The 23,253-nt window shown below is 33.6% G+C and overlaps 2 protein-coding genes across 3 annotated transcripts in view; both read left to right on the top strand.

Annotated features, from left to right (window-relative positions):
* The window catches only part of LOC149903384 (uncharacterized), a 132,887-nt gene that overhangs the window by 76,979 nt on the left and 32,655 nt on the right, over positions 1-23,253 (top strand). The window lies entirely within an intron of this gene.
* Positions 20,109-21,582, top strand: TwdlT (TweedleT). Its single transcript, XM_090108665.1, has 2 exons — positions 20,109-20,241; positions 20,507-21,582. The coding sequence occupies exons 1-2, from the start codon at positions 20,227-20,229 to the stop codon at positions 21,410-21,412; spliced, it is 921 nt and encodes a 306-aa protein (XP_089964791.1). The 5' UTR covers positions 20,109-20,226; the 3' UTR covers positions 21,413-21,582.

Raw genomic sequence — 23,253 nt, forward strand, 5'->3', positions numbered from 1 at the left:
GTTTATACTGATCACGTAAATAACATGAATTCTTAAAACTCTATGTGAACACCCGCATGTGTACACACACATAGAGTTTTAAGAATTCATCTAATTGTAAAAAGAATGCGTCTGGAATTTTATATGTATTTTTTACCTACTCAGCGTATCAAAAAACTATAACCTCCTTTGAGCTTAGTATACCAACAGTGGGACATCCTGTATAATTAATATGTTGCTAAATATGAATCTTTAAATGTCCCTATTAATTTTACTACCATTACATTTTCTGCATAATCACATAGACTTTCGTAGAGCCATTATTTAAATTCTATTTTTAGATCTCATCATTATGAAGTTTATACGAGCTTTGTTGGATCAGAACATAGGCCTTTACAATAAACATCAAAGGATCTTTATTGAACCAAATTTTAAATAAATATTATTTTACACCCACGCACATTCATTTATTTTTAGTAGAACAACAGCTCTTTATGTGATTACTGTAATTGGTATTTTTTATCTATAATTTATGTTTCATTCAGATCTTTATGACATGAACAATAATAATATTTTAATTATTTCACTATGCAATCACTTGTATGAGAGCCGAGATTAAATATTAGATATATTACCTAAGTTATAATGTATATTACTAAAAAGAGCGTGTGTGCCGAGCACATGTGTCAGAAGTGAAACTTCTTTGGCAAGATTCAAAGATACCGAAATCATCTGCTTACTCCATGATGTGATGGTATTGCCATGATGCGATCTTGAAATTTTACTCTCAACACTCAAGAAATTTCACTTCTAAATTAAAAACCAAACGCGACTTTATATATTTATATTAGCTACTATCAAAGCTTTATACAAATTAGGACATGATTGTGGCGTCATAAGGAAAAATATCATACCTTTGATGCATTATTATATTTTATACGATACTTTGATACTTACCTTTATAATTGATAGCTTTCCGGTTTCGTTATAATAAATTATATCAAAGGTCGATTTCCATGTCCCTGAGGGATGATTATTGAAAAAGGGCTGTTTGAGTTTTAACCTTACTATAGAGTAAATATCTCCAAAGTCGTATAAGCGGTTTACTTGTAACAGATATAGAACGACTTTCACGTCTATAATTAGTATGACGTTTTACGGCTAATTATTGTAATTTGTAAATATATTATAACAAATTAATGCTACATCTGTATAAAACCACACAGTCCCTAACGAATGAAAAATTATAGGTATTATCATTGTTATTTCTCTGAATGTAAATAAATTTCATTTTGATTTTTGCACCTCTCAATGCTAACGCTAAATAAGTCTAATGACTGTAACCTTTCGTACAACATACACATTATAAAGGAATATTTTTATCCATCATCGACTTACACTTAAATGTTTATTTTTTAAACAAATATTTAATATTGTCGACACTAATATATACTTAATTTTATTAACATTTCATTTCATCGTCTCTATCAATATTTTTAATACTCAAAGCTTCATTGTATCTTAAATTAACACAATTAAATCGAATCATTTTTATTTCATCTATATAAGTCATAAGATAAGAAATAAATTCTCTCATTCACTGAATAACATAATTTATTGAATTTAATTTTCACATGCGTTTTCGATAAAATACTTTTAGATACTTAAATTTTAACTACAATATAATTTTCATTAACGAATAGCCAAGACCATTGAAGAAAACATACAACTTTTGACATCATAATCATCTTGTCTTAAAGATATTCAACAAGAGCTTATAGAGTCAATAAATATTGTTTGCTGACCCTTTTAAACTTTTTTCCTTGAGCGGGTATTATATACCAAAAGATGTGTACACATTTACCATTGTAGAGTAAAAATTACACAAAATTTCATTTCAATAGACGGAATATGAGCTTTATTACGAACTATTACGATATTATTAGATTTCTCAGTATAAAGTTTAAAGTGAAACGTACGTATGCAACGCAATATATAACGGTGTTTAGATTTGAACTGCATTGAATTTACAAATCCAAAGGTAAGTGAACTACAATCTTACGCAAGTTCGTAATGTGATCCGCGAGATCTTAAGAATATGTTCGCAGGATTTTAATACTTATGGCTGCAATATAATGGTTCAAATCGATTAAAGAGAATGGACCTATCGTATTCTTTATGACTAGACTACCGCCTTTGGTTCATAAGAGAGCTTTCAGACGACATCAAAATAGTTCATTGAAATAAAGTGACTTAGTGTTTTGTAGTAGTTGACTTGTTTTTATTGTACACTTCATTGTTATTTAAAGTTTAATTGTAGTTTTATTTGATTAACATCAGTCTTCTGAGTCAAAAAGCAATGGAAAAGATATAAGGTAATAACATGACGCTAAGCTGCAATAAAACAATGTAAGAACCATTTACTCGTGTTAAGTGCTGTCGTTAACGCCTACCAATTTGAATTATATTTTTATTAACTCACAGAACATAGTTTTTCACCATTTAACTATGTATTGCTTTCCAATAGGTATTCATTGATTTGTAGCTTTGATATTAATATTATCATGAATGAATGTATGTAGGTAAAAGACACAATAAACAAGTAAGGAAGTAACCAAGTAAGAACTTCAAATCTAAAAGCATCGACTATTCAATTAGTCGCCTGCAATATCTTCCATAAAATTGCATACAAACGCAACCCGTCTGAAAAGCCTTTCTCCATCCACGCGATGAGGTCATTCACGGCTTATGAAATTAACCACCACTATTATTACAACGCAAAATAATATGTCTTAATCTCGTAAACTAATTCGTAATCATTGTATACCCTCAGGCATACAAATATAGCATATTCATATGGTCAATCAATTAATATAATGACTCATCATTTTTAAGCTTAATGGCGCGAATGAAACGAGTTAAAAAGGAATGAATGATGTTTTGTTTGTTGTTATGTAATGTTTCCGGTTGAATTGACATAATATAGGTATTTGTTGGATTGTAAAGCAGAAAATGAATGGTGTCTTTTTTGAATGATCGTAGTTATTTAAACTAAAAGAATCATTAGTCAAAGAATCATCGGTAAAAGTCAGAAATTTTCTTATTTTTATGTTCAACTAAATGAAATGTCTTCACGATCCCGCGAGATTTAATTGTTAGCAATCTCATAGAACAAGCAGGCCTTTGGGATCACAACCATCCAATCTAGGGTTTCTCAATATAAAAATGTTGCTTCAATTCTTACAAAATAACTAGATTGTTTGGATGATTATACACAGGCACAGTATTATTCTGATTGAAACTCTGAAACTTTGCCTGAATAATATGATATCTAATAATTTACCTAATAACATGGAACTTAATTATGCCTACCGTTGAAATTTAATATGATGTTACAACTACAATCTGAGTTGAATCCGTTGACATAATAATTACATACAATCAGTAAATAAATTATATTATTGCTTCAATAGAAATTTCATTCATATGTACGATAATGTCAATCGCCTTGGTTTTGATTTACTTGAAGAGATCTTCTATAAACATATAACAAAAACACTTGTGCTACAGTGATTGTAACCATAATCCTCCAAAATGGCTTAACCAATTATTATAAAATTTTTATTCTATCATAACAAAATTATTTTAGTGTAAACAGGCGTAGAGCATTCTTTCATTGTTCATTCCATGCTATGGAATGAACAACGAATACATCGTTCTAATACTGAACAACATTGAATACGAGTTTTCGTTTACACTAAAAGATTACGAAAGAATGCTCTAGCTCTATGTTCGTTTGGTCTAAATGCACCGTAATACTATGTAGGTATAACGTTATGTTGTACATAATTATCATTATATGTCTCATTGTTTTACAGAACTAAATAGAATAATTACAATAGAAACATATATTTTACACATTCCGTATACGTATACAATCTTTAAAATATATGAGTGCTGAAGTAAGATGGTCTTATATAATACCTTCATTACATAAACAACTGTTGTTATTTGTATGCGGTACTTACACTACTATTTAAGGGCTTACAACAAATACTTGAAGTCAATTGTACGTTGTATTTCATAGTTGATTTCGTATTTTATACAACTGATAAATTATTATATGATTATTGCAAATATTTCATTTTAATAAGCAATAGAGGAGATAATATCTCATAGAGGAATATATTAGATTTACACACGATATCTATATTATAACCCACCGGTTAAATTTCTACACATTGTACTTTTTAATGTTTTAATGTAAATAATATATTAAAGAGCATTAACTATTAAAAATGAAACCCTTCAATTTTAGATATTTATGTTAATTTCATTCGTTTAAGAAAAAACAATTACACACAAAAACAATGCTAATGAAGAAAAATATAACACAGCTAACAAAGCCAAAAAAAATACAGGCAAATTTGAAACGTTCTTTTGAAATGGTTAATAAATAGTAAGGTATAGTAAGTCAGAAGTTTCGGCCATTTTTATGTAGGTAATGAGTGTAAGAATGTCAGATGTACGAAAATAAAGGTACAATATTAAACGAAAATACACGAGCGTAAAAATAATCAAAATAAATTATCGTCGTGACTTTGATTCCATCACAGTTCTTAGGTACGGTTCGATATGCGATGTTTTTCTTTTTTTTTTCTTCCCTTCCTAATCCCATTACGCACTCTCTATCAGGTAAATAAACCACGCAAAATATAAGCCACATGCTTTGAAAAATAAAAGTACATTTGTAATATTTTTACATTCTATTATTTATAAGTTATATCTGTGTTTTGTATGGGAATGAGCATTTCATTGTGATTATAATTAGATTTTTTATAACAAAGTCTTGTATATCATGCTATTATTAGAAATAGTCAAACAATGATCATCCGTTGAAATTTATGAATAATACGGTATCAAGTGAAATTAATTTTCAAACTTTTCTACCTTTAATAAATTGTCCTTAATAAAATTTACGCAGTAATAATCTATACAAGTATCAAGCAGAGTTAATTTCACGTTATTTCCAGGAATAGATAACTGACAATTGGAAAATAATGCGACAGGACATCAAAAATGTTTAAGGAAAATGCTTCATTTAATTTGAATGATTTTGTGTCACAAAACAACACGTGTAGAAGAAGATGTTTTAAACACGCTTACCACCCACGCCACGGGCCACGGCTGTGCTCACGTTGTCAAGGAAAATCCGCATAATTCCTGCTCCTGTGAGATTTCCGGCATTAAATCCTATGAATTGCCACAAACATAATATTATGTCCTTTCATAGATCTCAAACTACCTTTACCTATGCCTAGTATCTAATCTGTGCCTATACCAAACATTCAAATCGGCTCACTGGTTTAAGCGTGAAGAAGAGACAAACAGACAGAGTTACTTTCGCATTTGTTACATTAATCCATCAGTCCTCGGAATCACAGACACAATAGAAAATCTATTGTGTCGCGCCCCGATCGGGCCTTACGGTGGTCAATGGGTTAAGGGATGGTTATTCTGTATTCAAATATAATACATATGTAATTTATTACCTGTAAGAATATTTAGATTTCAAACATTGTTATCGTAATAAGATTAGTATTAAACTCAGGCGGCTTTCCAAAAGGTCCCAATTATAAGTTTTCCAACCAAGTTGTTTAATCTTGTAATAATAAGAATAGACCTTCATTTTCTGTGTTATTATAAATTATATAAATGGAACAATTTCAAATTACAATATTCAAGTATTGTTTTGTTTATTTTAATGCAAATACTTTCTATATTTGTAACAGCAAGTATGCATGTTTTACGTACTAAAACTTGGCGCTACCGAAAGAAGCTAATTTTGGTAATAACTGACAGCCACGCCCTAAATTAATATCTTTACGATAATCTAAACACCTTACCTAATATCTAGTATCTATCTTAAAATTTTGCTCTTATCCGACCAAACTTCGGTCTCGAAGTGATAAATTATTAAAGCTGTCTCCACCTGTCTATCATCCTATAGACTAGAGTAGATAATTTTTGAAACAAAAAAAAATCGCAGTCGGATGAAACCCATTAGAGAAGGAGGGGAATATGATAAAAATGTAAGGAAAAATAAATTACGGTCAATCCGAGTTCGGGAAGCGGGAGGGGGGAGCTTTTAAGAGAAAAAAATGGTTTCTCTCGATTTCCGACAAAACTACAAGTCCTATAGAAAAAAGTTCAATGGCAAAGTTGTAGGTAATTAAAAGTTCTACGACTTTTGTATTCACAATTTTTTCACATAACCTCAAAATTTGGGTGAAAATTTCAAAAAACCAAGTTTTTGGTCTTTTATTTTTATTTACTTCAAAATTTAGTTTTTTTCTACGAAATTTGGTGGAAACTTACTTTATTATGTCCCAAATACACTGTAATTTATTTGATTGAAAATATTTATTTTTTCGCCTTATTTTGAATTAATACCAAAAAAACAACCTCATTTTCAATCGAAAAGTCACCCGTCAAAATATCAGCTTTTTTCAAAAACTTGGGGTGCCTTTTATTCATTGAAATCTCTACTTTCATATGGTGTAAAAAAAAGAAACACCACCATAGTAAATGTTCTCAGGAAATGAATACAAACAGTGTGAAAATTAGCTTTTACTAAATAAGGCACACTTCTCGAACTACCTGAAATGTTTTTATCGACATTATTTTGCTTTTGAATATGCTGTAAAATATTAAACTTAGAACAGATAATTATTTTTCATTTGAAATATTACCGAAAAGCCGATACAAGAGAAGATATAGAGTTCAAGAAGTGTGCCTGATTTAGTAAAAGCTCATTATTACACTGTTTGTATGCATTTCCTGAGAATATTTACTATAGTGGTGTTTATTTTTTTTACACCATATGAAAGTAGAGATTACAATGAATAAAAGGCACCCCAAGTTTTTGAAAAAAGCTGATATTTTGACGGGTGACTTTTCGATTGAAAATTAGGTTGTTTTTTTGGTATTAATTCAAAATAAGGCGAAAAAATAAATATTTTCAATCAAATAAATTACAGTGTATTTGGGACATAATAAAGTAAGTTTCCACCAAATTTTGTAGAAAAAATAAAAGACCAAAAACTTGGTTTTTTGAATTTTTCACCCAAATTTTGAGGTTATGTGAAAAAATTGTGAATACAAAAGTCGTAGAACTTTTAATTACCTACAACTTTGCCATTGAACTTTTTTCTATAGGACTTGTAGTTTTGTCGGAAATCAGGAGAAACCATTTTTTTCTCTTAAAAGCTCCCCCCTCCCACTTCCCGAACTCGGATTGACCGTAATTTATTTTTCCTTTTATTTTCATCATATTCCCCTCCTTTTCTAATGGGTTTCATCCGACTGCGATTTTTTTTATCTTTTCATTATTTTTAAAGGCTTCTACCCCAGTCTACTAGCCTTGTAGGTAGCTAAGATTATTATTGCATAAAAATAGACAGGTACCCGTCACTATATTTTGAATTTGAAGGCCACAGATTCAATTTTTATTACAAAATTGTGTATTTCGTTGAATTATTCTGGTCTAGTAAACTCTAACATCTGAATAAATATCGAAGTTAATTTATGTATCTGAAGTTTCTGGAACAATTAGAATAACCAAGGTTCATGAAATTAGTATTCAAACATATATATTACGTATAGTTTATAAATTAAAAATTTAAATCAATTAAAATAATCATATAACGGAATGATAGGAAAAAGTTTAAGCTTCGTTTTACCTTTGTGAATATTATTTAAGATCAGTATTTGTGGAAATTGTTTCAATTATATTTTCTCTTATACACTCTTCTACTCGAGCATGATTTCCGAACCTACTTACTTAGTAATAAAGGAAAGAAAATTTATTGAATGGAGTTAGAACTCGAGAAGAGATAGTGAGTTGTTGTAAGTTGACACGCATCGTTGTAAATCCATATATAATATTATTTACATTCATATTACTATTATTATATAAGTATTGTGATTCACACAAACATTTTACTATATCCTCTTACCCCGACAACAGCTGACAAACAAGTAACGAGCCCTTGCTTGTTATCTCGAATGTCAGTAGATGCTCTAGTTAGAATTCCGAAATATTTATGGAAACAAATCTCATATTTATTTAATAAAATAAATGTCATACAAAAGATATAAGAATTTAATTTATCTTTGATCACGATAAACACGGTATCATTGTCCTTTGATTGAACATTATACTTTAATAATATTAATTACAATATTTTACAGTCCTTTGAAAATAAGGTAAGATTTACTCGCCACGTGCAAGAAGGCAAGAGAAATGAATCAGAATAAAAATGTAAAATACATGAGACTAAAAAAATAATGCTATAATATTGTATCTTATGTATAGCATAGACAAATATACTCAAGTCAAATATACTCATATATATTTATATTAGTCCATGTGTATAGCTACTAATTAAAACTTCTAACATAAAAAATCTTACAGCAAAAACTAACCATTAAAATATCTGGTCATCAAGAAACTCTCAAATAATAATGACCAACAAGTTTTGTTTGTAACGTATCACCATGGATTGTACCAGTCCACACAAGAACAACATAGTTATCTATAAAAACAAATCTATCTAGGCCAGCTTAAAAACACTAACGTTACATCATTCCGGAACGCAAAGACGGACAGTTGAAATATTACATTATATTGTTTCCTACTTGAGTCCTTTCTCTAGCAAAATTACATCTAAATCATGAAAGTATAGTCGTGAAGATAGATACCCTTACTTCAAATGTTAATTTATTACCGCATTCTCTCAATTCAACTTTTTATGAATAACCAATTTGGTAATAATCGGAATTTTGGATGATCTTTATCTTTTAAAGAAAAAGCAATAACTTGGAAACACTTTTGAAGAGCAGTTGAAATAACATAATTTTGCGGAAATGGTTACCATTCGTGCTTTTGATCTCTTTTTAAAGTAAAGAGTAGGTATTTAATAGAATATTGGCATAAGATTATGTTACATATATCGTGAAATTTAAAAATATTACTTTATGACACACATTTGTGGTTATGGATATATTATTTACGTACATCCTACTTAAATTTTTGTAAAAATATTGATCACTAAAACATGCAATCATGCAATATTATCTCGTGTTTTTTAACAAAACTATTCTAAGTCATTAGCCGCGTCCAGACCGACCGAGCGCGGCTCGCGAGTCCCGCTCGCGAGCCAATAATTCGGCCGGTGTGGACGGCGCTCGGGCTTCCTCGGGCACACGTTGGCTCGGCCGAGCGCCGCTCAGCCCCGAGCCATGCGTTGTCGGTTTTTGGCGATGCTCAAAGGCGGCTCAGTCTGAGCTGCTCGCCCGGTATGGACGGACGTAACGACGCTCGCGAGCCAGAATCAAAAATGGATAAAGAAGACAGTATTCGCTTAATACAACTTTACGGAAGCTTCAAAATGTTATGGGATTCGAAAGATCCAGATCATTTAAATAAAAATTTCGGTTTTGGTACAATTTTTTAATCCAGATTTTTTGTTTCTTTTTTCTTTTTTTTATGATATATCCAGACAACACAAGCGCCGCAGCAGCTAATAGCCGCGTCCAGACCGACCGAGCGCGGCTCGCGAGTCCCGCTCGCGAGCCAATAGCTCGGCCGGTGTGGACGGCGCTCGGGCTTCCTCGGGCGCACGTTGGCTCGGCCGAGCGCCGCTCGACCCCGAGCCATGCGTTGTCGGTTTTTGGCGATGCTCAAAGGCGGCTCAGTCCGAGCGGCTCGCCCGGTGTGGACGGACATAACGACGCTCGCGAGCCAGAATCAAAAATGGATAAAGAAGACTGTATTCGCTTAATACAACTATACGGAAGCTTCAAAATGTTATGGGATTCGAAAGATCCATATCATTTAAATAAAAACAAGCGAGTTCCTGTTCCTTTAACAAACTGTTACCGTATTGGTTTTGGTTTTGGTACAATTTTTTAATCCAGATTTTTTGTTTCTTTTTTCTTTTTTTTATGATATATCCAGACAACACAAGCGCCGCAGCAGCTAATAAAACGTGGTTTTCCATCGTTATACGGAGATAAACTGAATGCTCAAACCGGCTCACCTTGGCTCGCGAGCGCGGCTCGGAACTTTTCACAAATAGCTCTGGTGCCACGGCTCGCGAGCAGGAAGTCTGAGCGCGGCTCGCGAGCCGCGCTCAGCCGGTCTGGACGCGGCTTATAAAACGTGGTTTTCCATCGTTATACGGAGATAAACTGAATAGCCGCGTCCAGACCGACCGAGCGCGGCTCGCGAGTCCCGCTCGCGAGCCAATAGCTCGGCCGGTGTGGACGGCGCTCGGGCTTCCTCGGGCGCACGTTGGCTCGGCCGAGCGCCGCTCGACCCCGAGCCATGCGTTGTCGGTTTTTGGCGATGCTCAAAGGCGGCTCAGTCCGAGCGGCTCGCCCGGTGTGGACGGACGTAACGACGCTCGCGAGCCAGAATCAAAAATGGATAAAGAAGACAGTATTCGCTTAATACAACTTTACGGAAGCTTCAAAATGTTATGGGATTCGAAAGATCCAGATCATTTAAATAAAAACAAGCGAGTTCCTGTTCCTTTAACAAACTGTTACCGTATTGGTTTCGGTTTTGGTTCAATTTTTTAATCCAGATTTTTTGTTTCTTTTTTCTTTTTTTTATGATATATCCAGACAACACAAGCGCCGCAGCAGCTAATAAAACGTGGTTTTCCATCGTTATACGGAGATAAACTGAATGCTCAAACCGGCTCACCTTGGCTCGCGAGCGCGGCTCGGAACTTTACATAAATAGCTCTGGTGCCACGGCTCGCGAGCAGGAAGTCTGAGCGCGGCTCGCGAGCCGCGCTCAGCCGGTCTGGACGCGGCTAATGCTCAAACCGGCTCACCTTGGCTCGCGAGCGCGGCTCGGAACTTTTCACAAATAGCTCTGGTGCCACGGCTCGCGAGCAGGAAGTCTGAGCGCGGCTCGCGAGCCGCGCTCAGCCGGTCTGGACGCGGCTATTGAATAAGAGTCAGGTATAAGATACCCAAAACCTTCTTATATTCTAAATTAAAAAGGCTCTCTAAAGACGTCATAATAGAGTTGCATTCATTCATAATTATAGCTTGTAAAATCATTTGTTTCGTCACACACAAGAAAGCGAAACATCTATTACGAGACCTTTTTCCCGTAAAGCATTGATATCATTCTGTGTGATTAGAATATGTACGTGCTAAAGGTATATAAGAACAGCCGGAATGGGTTACCTAACCGCTATTACGGTAGCATCTCATTTACAACACATTATCAAAGCCTATGTGACATAATAAAAGACGGTATGTCTATGAACTAGTATGGAAGGATATTTGATGCAAGTTCCGAATGTATACTAGTACAAATTTGATTTGGTAAACTCCTGTAGAACCGCCATCCTGTTACAAATGACGCGAAATTTTGTGGGTCATTTGTAACAGGATGGCGGTTCTACAGGAGTCTTAGTACGCAATGACAAAAAGAAAAACGATGGTCCGAACTGCAAATATGGAGTTGAAATTTTTTTTTGTTAATAATACACTTGTTTAACTAGCATAGTATTTAACTGTGGTATAATTTATATATTGTGTGTCTAAATTATAGTTTTAAGTCTTAAAAAAAATTAACCAGGCGTTAGAAACAATTTAAAAATGTATTCTTTTTGTGGTTTATACTAAACTCATTCACGAAAGCTACTATTACGTAGTGCATTATTTATAAATACAAATATCAAAATATTTCAAAAGGAATGTTTACATTGTTTGTGTACGTTTATTACGCAATGAAATACCGGATATCTAAACAAAATTACCATAATTAGTATGCTGATTAACATTTTCGCAATTTATTTAGATATTATTATTAAATTTATCTAATGAAAGAACATAGGTAAATGAGAATTTAGGAAATACCATATTTTATAGGAAATTTCATTTGATGTTTAACAAATTGTGTTTTTCGTAAACAAATTATACTCAAAACTTTCCTTCGAATTTACCAATCGTACATATTATGCACACTAAAATCAAAATAGTATTGCAAATGTATAAACTTTCGCAATGCGTGATCAAAGCAACTTTCCACAAAATCACTATCATTTTTAATATTTATCGGATAACCTGGTGGTCAAAATTTGACCTTCACGATCAATACTCTCACCTACGCTCCACTACACGTATAACGTTCGACCAATCTACATTACTATACAAGACACGTAAAAAATAATATAATACGTAAATTTTCAACGGAATTTATGGTGAAAATACTCTATTTAAGTAAAGGAAGTGTATACTTACTGTTAGAAATAAAAAAAATCAAGCTAGGTGGGTCCAGGTCAGGATTAAAAAAATACTTATTCCACTCATGAATAATTTAAATTTCTATACCTATAAGAAAACAAAATTAAATTAGCCCGCAGTATGTTATTACATTCGGTACCTATTAACAATAAAAAATCCTCTTTGTACTATCAGAATAGATAAAACGACATGTGTGGTCTATGCCTAAGTCTAAGTGGACCTTAACAATGTTTGCATATCTAATATAAATTAATTAATAAATAATAAGGCGCCAACATACAGCTTTTATTTCATAATGAATATTTTACAATAGACCTTTTAAAACATCGAAAGTCTAATGGATTATGAATGCCTAGAGCTAAAGCTTGCATCAAATCGTTTCCATGTTACGAAATTTATTATTCATAAAATCATAAAAGCCAAATTTATAAAGATATATGATAAATATAGATCGATTCATAATAAACGATGTCAAATGGAAATTTTAATATTTCTTGCAACATTAAAAGATGATTTTTTGATTTGCCAGCTTCGTCGCTGCATATTTTAAATCTAAATTTTTATGATTATACATATTATATGCTTTTAGTATTCATTTTGTTTAATAAAGCAAATTAATTGGTAAATTGGTATACTAACTAAATTGTATTCGTACTGGAGAAATGAATAATATTCAAGTTCATCGTATAATTTTAACACTGAAATATTAAGATTTATCATATTTATCTTAGAACATTTCCAAGTTGTTCATGTCGTAGATAGCACCATAGTTACCTATCTGTTACATGACTATGAAACTCGTCGAACATGCAAATTATTAGGTCAATCGTACATCATAATAAATTACATAGGATAATAGTATGTTATAGTAGTATTATTAAATTCATGAATCATTGTGCTATAGAGATGGTATTGTAAAAGTTCAGAATTAAGTTTCTTTAAATAATTCACTCTTATATTGTATATGCTAGTTTGAAATTTTTTAACATATTACATACATTTACCAATAACAAAAGCTTTACAACAATTTCTGTCGTAAAGGGTCTGTCCTGATAGACACGTAAAACGTAGAAGCAAAAGTTATAGAAACAAAATATTTCTAACAGCCAAAATAGTCAAAATTACTAATTGACCTAATTCCATACTTATAATATTATAATGGCGAAAGTGTGTCGGTTACGATTATAAGGCAAAGCATATTATAACCAGAGCACTTGATTTGAATGAAAATAATTGAATATTAAGGGTTGAAATGGGAGATAAAAGGTGTTATCCGTGAAACTGTATGAAATAGCCTTTAAATAACTTATACGCTTAATAAAAATACTTTTAAGTCACTTATGCCTTATAAAACCAATTCGATTCTTGATGTAATTTATAAGTATTTAAACCTTCATATCCTCTTGCAAATAGATGTTACATAGAGTGCAAAAACTGGAGACATCAAATGCAAAGAGGAAACCTACATCATTGAGTTTATGATAAATATATCATACAAAAAGCATGACCATTGACCATAAAGGTGCATGCGTAATTGCTGTATAGAAGTTATACGATTTCAGCTGTTCGGATCAAGTTTGTAAAATTTAAAAACCTTTTACTCAAAAGGTTGCGGATTCATTTCACTTTATCTTTCTCTATTGCGTCACCGGTCACATAACAGCGAGGGAATACGCTTATGAAACCGGAAAATCCTTGCTAAATATGTTATTTATTTGTTCTTCGATCCTTTAACATTATTGGAAAGTGCTTAAACTCGATATTTGGAGCCGTTCGAGATAAACTGTGATATAACAGTCGGATATGAATTCCATTGCAGGCGATATTTTGCATTGTAAATGATGACAGGTTTAATAAATAATGTTGTATTTACATTTATGATATATGGCCAATGCTGTTTTTTCGGCTTTTTTACGTTTGCCGCTTTTGTAAACTTTTAGTAAAATATATTTTTTAATGAATGATTATAATGAAGTACGGAAATTAAAAAGGGAACTTAGTATCTTAATTAAACAATCAATACAAGAACCACTATATCAAATGGATATACATTTCATTTCACGTGTTGAATATCACGTGGCTGACCGCAAACAAAACAATCGAGAAAATTTCATTATGTACAAAAACATAGTACACCTTTATAAACCGCCATCCTGTTACAAATGACCCGAAATTTTGTGGGTAGTTTGTAACAGGATGGCGGTACTACAGGGGTCTTACCCGTCTTAGTACGCAATGACAAAAAGAAAAATGATGGTCAGAACGCTGATACCGGGTACCTTAAGATACTGTGATATAAAATATTACAGTATCTTTAGATAAAATATTATAGTATCTTCACCGTGTGTGACGCACTTAACGCAAAATCTTCATCAAATCTCGGATGGTCGTTCATATACTATTACTTGCCAATTGCGAAAAAGATGATATCATAAAACGTGTTTTGTGACTAGGAAATTACTCCGTCACCTAATTTTGAGAGAATGGACGAACATGCAACTGTTGCATTAAAGATGGACTGAAGAGACGATGAACATTTGCTTATATTTCAATCACTCCCACTACGTTTTTAATTGGCACAGGTTACAATCGAATTGATGAGGAGCGTAAGCTTTTTGAGGATGGGTTCTGTATTTTTAGATTAGAATATTTGTAGAGGAACGGCCTTATATATGTAGGATAGGTGAGGAAACGGCCCTTCAGCATATTATATTGTAACTAGGGATGTAACGATAGATGATTTTGCCGATACGATACCGATACCGATATTTGTAGTAATGTATCGGCGATACCGATACCGATACCGATATCGATGGCTTGGTAGAAAAATAAATAGTGAATTATGCATAAAAAGTTACCAACATTTAACAGAGACAGCTGTTAATCGTATTCTTTTAAATAAAAATGCCAAATCAAAAAAACAACAAAACCATTTATTTCAGTATTATTATTTTACGAAGTCAGTTAAACTTTAAGTAATACACATACAATCAGTAGGTACCTAATAAAAGTTTACTATTGGTAGAGTTTTTTCAGAAAACAAAGTGCGCACGCGCGGGCGGCCTCCCGCATCGTTCATTGGGCGCGGGTTTTTGAATTATTTGATATCAAAAAAATTGGTTGTTTGTAAAGTAGGTTTACGATCGAGATGTTTACGTGATAACTAGGGCATGCACCCGGGTTTACCCGGTTCCAAAAAACCCGGGTAAACCCGGGTTTTTTGATGATCTTGAGAACCGGGTCTGAATTGTATGAAACCCGGTTCTCCCGGTTCCGACCAAAATATTAAAATATAAAGTATTATTTAAATTTTTTATGCATTATTTTAACAAATTTATTGTATCTGGCAACGTCAGACTCACGTGCATCGCGAATTTTCGTGCCACGCCTCAAGCGTGGCTCTGATTGGTTGTCTAACCTTAGATGCTATAAGTTTCCTACGGTTGCATTACCAAAAAAAATAAATTAGGCTTCGAAAATGACAAAAATTAGGCTACAGAAATATTTTTATTACATTTGTCGTGAATTTGAAAAGCTGTTGATTTTACTGTTTCATATAATGATCCAGTTATGTTTTTGTTTTTGGTATCAAGCTAAAATTTATATCGAATACTCAAGTTTTCGGTCCCTTTTATGTGAAAAAGTCAAACTCACAAGCCATCGCACCAAAGATACAGCCGTAAATGCTGAAAATTTTCGCAAATTTCGACATTCGCATGGGACTCAAAACCTACAGCTGGGTACTTTTCATGAACACAGAGCCTTTAAATTTTGTTAAAAGTAACGTCTTATAACACAGATAAAGGAAAAATTGCTAGAAACATAAATTTTAAAGTTACAACATTATAAAAAATAGGTTTGCTCGGAGCCCTCGGAGCGCGAGTCCGACACGCACTTGGCCGGTTTTTTGCTTTACAGAAGGTTTAAGTTTATATGTGATATTATGATAACAAGGTACTTTTATAAGACTGATAAATAAAGAGAAGTATTGAAATTTTGTTTCTTTATTAATTTAATAAAATAAGACACAAGCCGCGTAAAATAAAAGGCCCATCAGGTACTTTTACAGTTACTTTTGTTTAATTTCGTATTTTTTTCCTAAGTATTATAAAAGAACCGGGTAACCCGGTTCTACCCGGTTCTGAGCTGGATTTGGAACCGGGTTTCAGAAACTTGGAACCGGACTCGGTTCTGCATGCCCTAGTGATAACATAATGCAGTGGCAGCGCTCGAGATGAAACGGGAGATCGGTCCGTCTCTCTCTCGTTATACCTGCGATCGCGCTCGTGAGGTTTTGTTGTGACACAAGTTTATGAACATGTCACCCGACTAAAACGATTTTAAAAACGTTATCACGTTAAAAATTAAAAAAATTCAAAATTATTTATTTCTTTCCTTTACATAAACAAATTTGTGATTGGAACACTCCTAGTAAGCAAATAAAATGCTTGTGTCAGGAGGTTCCGCTCTTCCTTAACACTATTACAGAAACAGAAATAAAACAATATGAATAAATACAATGCAAAAACATAAAAGAAAAGAAAGAATTTAATAAAAAAATATCGGTATCGGTTGATTTATTATCGGCGATACCGATATATCGGTATCGGTATCGGTATCGTTACATCCCTAATTGTAACAGTATATTAATTACATGTATTTTAAATTTTTGTAGCTTGTAAGCTGTCGTAATTAGGTAAATAAGCTCGAACACATAATATGTAGTTGTTAATAAATAGTAAATAAATATTGTTTGCATATAAAGTAAGTACTTCTACAGTATTTAATGAAATTCCGATTACATTATTGTATGTGTGCAAATAATTATGTTATGTTGATTATTAGAATTATTGCAACCCTTGTGTTGTAACATAGCTTTCGACATTTATGATAAACTAGCGCGCTTTCCGCCCGCGGCTTCGCACGCTTTGTCGAAAACCTAATAAATTATATACTAAAACATTCGTCTTGAAACACTCTATCTATTAAAAAAACGCATCAAAATCCGTTGCGTATTTTTTAAAATTTAAGCATACATAGATAGGGACATAGGGACACATAAGCGACTTTGTTTTATACTATGTAGTGATACGTTATTAAAAAGTATGTTTTTTTTTTATCTTAACTTGTTATTCTATTATATTTATGATAAAAAAGCATATGTTCGTTAAAGAAAAGCTAGGTTCTCTAGCTTCATGTTTCATATGAATGTTATTACGTTAATGAGACACTAAGGGCGCTTTGTAAACAGCTTCGGGGGTTGGAATTACGCTACATATATTTATAAAGTCTCAATAGTTATACAAAGAAGATATTAAACTAAAAGATGAGTACAAAGAGCAGCATAATTTCCTAAGCTTTGTACTATTTTAACTCCCATTTTCTTACGATTCACGTACCGCGTATGTGTTGGCGAAATTCGTGCGCTGTTTGATCACTGTAATCGATACAGAAACGGATCTGTTGAGACGCCAACTGAATATTTGATAAGATCATTATACTGAGATGAGTTGCTTCTGTCAAATTATCGTAACATAGCCTTTTGTTTGATCATTAAATTTCATACACAGGCTTGGTGCCACGGGTTACTATGCATTAAATTAGCTTAAACTTTGGGTAAAATCAAATATGTATCAGAAAAATACAAAACATACCTACGTTATTACGATAAATTCATGAAATTATTGTATTGACACCGATTCTTGATAAGTGTACTTGTACTGGTTTGAATTAAATCTGTTCGTTTAAAGTGGGTCAAAATCTACTCGATTTTGGAATGATTTTAAAGGAGACGGATACATACAAACGTATAAGTGAAGCTAATAAAAATCGCGTCATAAATTTTGGGTTCATACTGTTAAAAGTGATAGTCACTGTTTTCATACAAGAATTTAAATATTATAATTGAGTTACGTAGAAATATTGCGTACAAAAATTATTACACTACACAGTCTTTATGTAGTTATACTTATTTATTCTTGTTTATTTCATATTTATGCCTCTTTAACTTTTTGCATCTGCTATTTATTTATAAGTAGATAATAGATATCCTTATTATTATGGACGAGTTGGTTTTGAATATATTGCCTTTCTTTTTGTTCTTCCTCAAGTATATTAGAATTTAGAATACAAAAATTATTTACATGCTTACTTTCATAGTTGAGCAAACTATCATCGGTTTTGTAAACAACTGCCTTTTCTTGTAATCGAAGCATCATTATATTAAAACCCTCTGTCCATTACCGAAAAGGAATATTCTAATGGGAATTGAAAATAAGTAATATTACATACCAGCTATAATCTTTATATTATCTTTTTATCATATACCTATTCATTTTATCATTTTATTGAAAAAAAGGTAATTTTGTCAGGTAGTGTTGTAGTTATAGTCTAAAATAACACAACGGGTATTTTTACCCTGATATCACGCGAATGACGCTACATATTTTCTCTATATATTTTTCTATATCTTTTTAAATCCTAAACGACTGAACCGATTCTAATGAAATTTTGTGGCTCTATCGGCTAGATCTAAGAATCGCCGGGATAGCTAGTAATTATGTATAATTCAAAATACGTCTAGCCTGTGACTCAATCTTATATAACCTTTAGGTTGTATTAGACTCATTGTTACGCAAATTACACTGAATGTATTTTCCATTTTTGGTTCATCTAGATTAACGGTTATGGTGAAGAAAGCGAACATCTGATAGTTTTAAGGCTAAATGGAACAGTTTAATGAACAATTAATTTAGATAGAGAACTATGAATTGTATATGTATTGGGGATTAATTTATGTGTATTTGTTGTATTATCAATTTGTTTCAAAAAGTGTCAAATTATTTGAATAAAAAAATGTAAGTGCTATTGTTACGATGATAAAAAACCTAATAGAAAAATAGACTGAAAATATTATTTCATAAACTCTACAAAAATGACTAGAGTATGTTTTTGCGGTTCATATTGTTATGTTTGCCCTTTTTTATCATAATATTATGTTAATAAAACTAAACAATGAATATCTTTCAAAATGACCAGACTCCATTATTAAAATTTAACATTAAGATGTCATTCATAACATGTTAACTGATATGAAAATATTTATTTTAGCATCAATTTCCTAGCCTAATTTATAAAGCTTCAATACCAAAATTTAATAAATACCTAACATATAGTAAACCATAATGGTATAATTTCGGTTAATTATACCAAATCACATGCTAGTCATATTATCAAAGAGTTCTTCGAAGCTGGCAGCCTTTATTTATTTACATAATTATACGGGAAAACTATTTCAAAGGGTCGTAATGTCATAAGCACGGAGCAATTTGTAATACCTTATTCTAAGATAAAGCTTTCATGTTGTTTTCTCATTTATGAGTCGTATTCAAATTTATGGTTCAAAATAGCTTCTTATTTATAAGAAGCGTATTAAGTATTTGAAGCATATAAGTAAATCATCACATTTATAAACGCTGAACATCACCATACATGGTCGATGACAAAATCAATTCTACCTATAAGGAAAGTCATAGATTGGTGTTTCACGTATTATCATGCGTGTATAATTCAATTAATTCGAGTTCTCACAAAGGGGCTTAATAACGTAATTGCTTCTTTATTTCACTTAACGACTCGGATGAGACAAATTACCTTTTTAACAAAAGATGGATATCGTGTGTTTTACACTGACAAGTCGATAATTTTATACGCGAGTGTGAAAGTGTCCAGTAAGATCATTGTTTTCACCGAAGACGAATTCGGACGGGTGTCATTAAAATCATAATTCTCGTATGGCCCGAAGGCCGAATCTTAGGAAGAGTCAGGGAGAGAGGTGTAGACGAGCCGGCTGTATATAAGCGTTCAGAACGTGGTACAGAGCATCATACAACCACGAGACCTCCGCGAGTCAACATGAAAGCGTTCTTGGTAGGTATTCGTGTGCAGTGAAAGTGATCTGTGACCTGTGTGTGACCCGCTCGGGACCGTGCTTCCTTGTGGGATGTGAGTCAGTGCACGCGGCGCCCCGCGCCCGCTAGACTTCAGCCGTGCTCTCACAATTGTTATCCGATACCATCTTTTTGCGATAGTGATACGTCGCGAGCGGATGCACCCTATTGCATATCACTTTCTTTTAACTTTTTGTGACAGTTTTTCGGGAATTACAATTAATGTGTGCTTTATTGTGCTACAGGTTTTAGCAGCCGTTGCGGCTATCGGCTCGGCGAGGCCCGAGGCGGGATACAGTTACAACGCGCCTGGAGGCGGCGGTCACGGAGCAGGCATCGGTGGAGGTCTCGGAGGGGGCCATGGCATCGGTGGCGGCCTCGGTGGAGGACTCGGAGGTGGATTCTCCTCTGGAGGTCTGAGCTCTAGCAGCTTCGGAATCGGCGGTGGCGGCTTCGGAGGCGGCATCGGTGGTGGAATCGGCGGTGGAGTAGGAGGCGGATTCTCCTCAGGTGGTTTCTCATCCGGTGGATTCTCATCCGGAGGCGGCGGTGGATTCGGAGGTGGCTTTGGAGGTGCCCCCATTGTGCAGAAACACATCTACGTCCACGTCCCACCCCCAGAACCTGAAGAACAACGCCCACAAATCATCTCCGGTGGTGCCATTCCCCAGAAACACTACAAGATCATCTTCATCAAGGCCCCAGCACCTCCCGCGCCCGTCGCGCCCATCATCCCCGCTCAAGCCCAAAACGAAGAGAAGACCCTCGTCTACGTGTTGGTCAAGAAACCCGACGAACAACCCGACATCACCATCCCCACCGCTGCCCCAACTCAACCCTCAAAACCCGAAGTATACTTCATCAAATACAAGACCCAAAAGGAAGGTGGCTCCATCGGTGGTGGTGCTATTGGCGGTGGTATCGGAGGCGGTATCGGCTCTGGAATCGGATCTGGTATTGGCGGTGGTGTGTCTGGCGGTAGCATCGGCGGTGGTCTCTCCATCGGCGGCGGTCACGGAGGCAGCATCGGAGGAGGACACGGTGGTAGCATCGGCGGTGGCAGCATCGGCGGTGGCATCATCTCCGGCGGCCACGGCTCCTCGGGAGTCAGCTCCTCGTACGGCCCCCCCGGCCACTCCGGCCCCTACTAAACGCACCGAGCGTGCTCCCATGTGATACCTGCATAGCCGGCGACAAAATCTAGTTTTAAGTAGAGAAAAAATTACGGTGCCTAAATGTATTTATGTAAATAGTAATTTTAATGTCTAATTATAGTTGTATTATAAATATTTTTGCATAAAAATATCGATAAAGAAACGTATTCAATCTTTTCATTCCACATACCTTTCTATGCAAACACACGAAAGTAAATACGAGACGATCGCTATGAAAACAAAGAGTGAGAGCATATTCGTGTTTTATAAAGTCATTAGTTCCACACATCCTATTCATTAACACATCTCCGAGCTGCGACAGGTGCGTCTGTGCTCTGTAGAAAGTTCTATCACTGGCGTAGGCGATCGCTTGCGCAACACATCGTGACCCCTGATTGCATAACAAAAAGAAGCTCCATCTTTCAACACACATAGTAAAATAAGTAAGAGCTAAAAATTATTACGTAAATTGACACCCATTCTAAACTATTCAGTTGCGTAAACCTTGACATTTAAGATTTCCCTTTTTATATGAATTAGCACATTTTACCGTAAGTGGACGGGAAAATTTTGTAGGTAGCTTTTATTGATAAAATAAATTATTTATTCGTTTACATAATACGAACTTTTTAAAGGGTTATTTGCATAGAGAATCGTAAAGCAAAGGTCGGTGAACTTGCTCGAATTACGGTGAGCGTGTGTTATGTAATATCAAGTTTTGACCAGCCCATGCGGTGATTTACAGTTACACCAAATTATATAATATGTTTTTCGATAATGCATTGATAGCAAAAAGTCTGCTTGTGTAATAATGTATAAATTAATGTGTCTCTTAGCGTGTATATGATAATCACTGCTATTAAGCTTCTGTATCGTTTAGCTGACTATGTGTCCGGCTCATAATAATATAATACCTACAGTATTATTCGTGCCAAAATAATTTCATCTTACTATTTTTATTGCGTCCTTATAAGTATATAATCGATTATATAAAAATGTAAAGTAATTACGCTTACTTATAATTAAATTATAATATTAGCATATGACATAACTGTAAGAGTGTAATTATAGGTCAGTGTTAACTACTCATGAAAGTAATAACAACATAAGGACTAATGTGTCTTTCTATCTTAGGCAGATTTAATATGAATCATCGCTCTAAATATAGGCTGTATTATGTACTTTAATTTTGTCTAAACGTTATTGTTAATTATTTAAAACTAAACATTTATAGATATAAACGATAAACGTATCTATTTTTTGAAATCTTAATTCAAACAAATACATATTAGAATTCAAAACAAAATTTCATAACAAAAACCTTTCATATGAAATAATTGAGAGATATGAAGCAATTAAAAAAATTCCATTTGCCTCTAGAGACAACAATCCAAAAACAAAGATACGACTGCAATTTAACTTGATTATGTAATTTCTATAACTGAGACAATTCGTATAATAACACTCATACATATACACGAACCCTGAATTTTTTCATCCTTTATAACTACACTAGTTATGCCCCGCGGTTTTAACGTGATGATATAATATAGCCTATACTCTATAGTATTCCTCGATAAATGGGCTATCTAACCCGAAAAAATTTTTCAAATCGGATCAGTAGTTCCTGAGATGAGCGAGTTCAAACAAACAAACTTATCAGCTTTATAATATTAGTATAGATACTCTGCATATTGCATACAACTTATCGTTTAATCCACTTTCAAACAGAAATGATATCTTACTTCATATTACGTATGCATTTTATCAAATTACATATTCTGCGCCTTCATCTCACAATAAATAGTTAAGAAACGCAATATTACCCAACGATGACC

The sequence above is a fragment of the Colias eurytheme genome, chromosome 13, assembly GCF_061535395.1.
Source record: "Colias eurytheme isolate Ceu_HAF_F1 chromosome 13, ilColEury1 Martin Lab GWU primary, whole genome shotgun sequence".
NCBI classification, from domain to species: domain Eukaryota; kingdom Metazoa; phylum Arthropoda; class Insecta; order Lepidoptera; family Pieridae; genus Colias; species Colias eurytheme.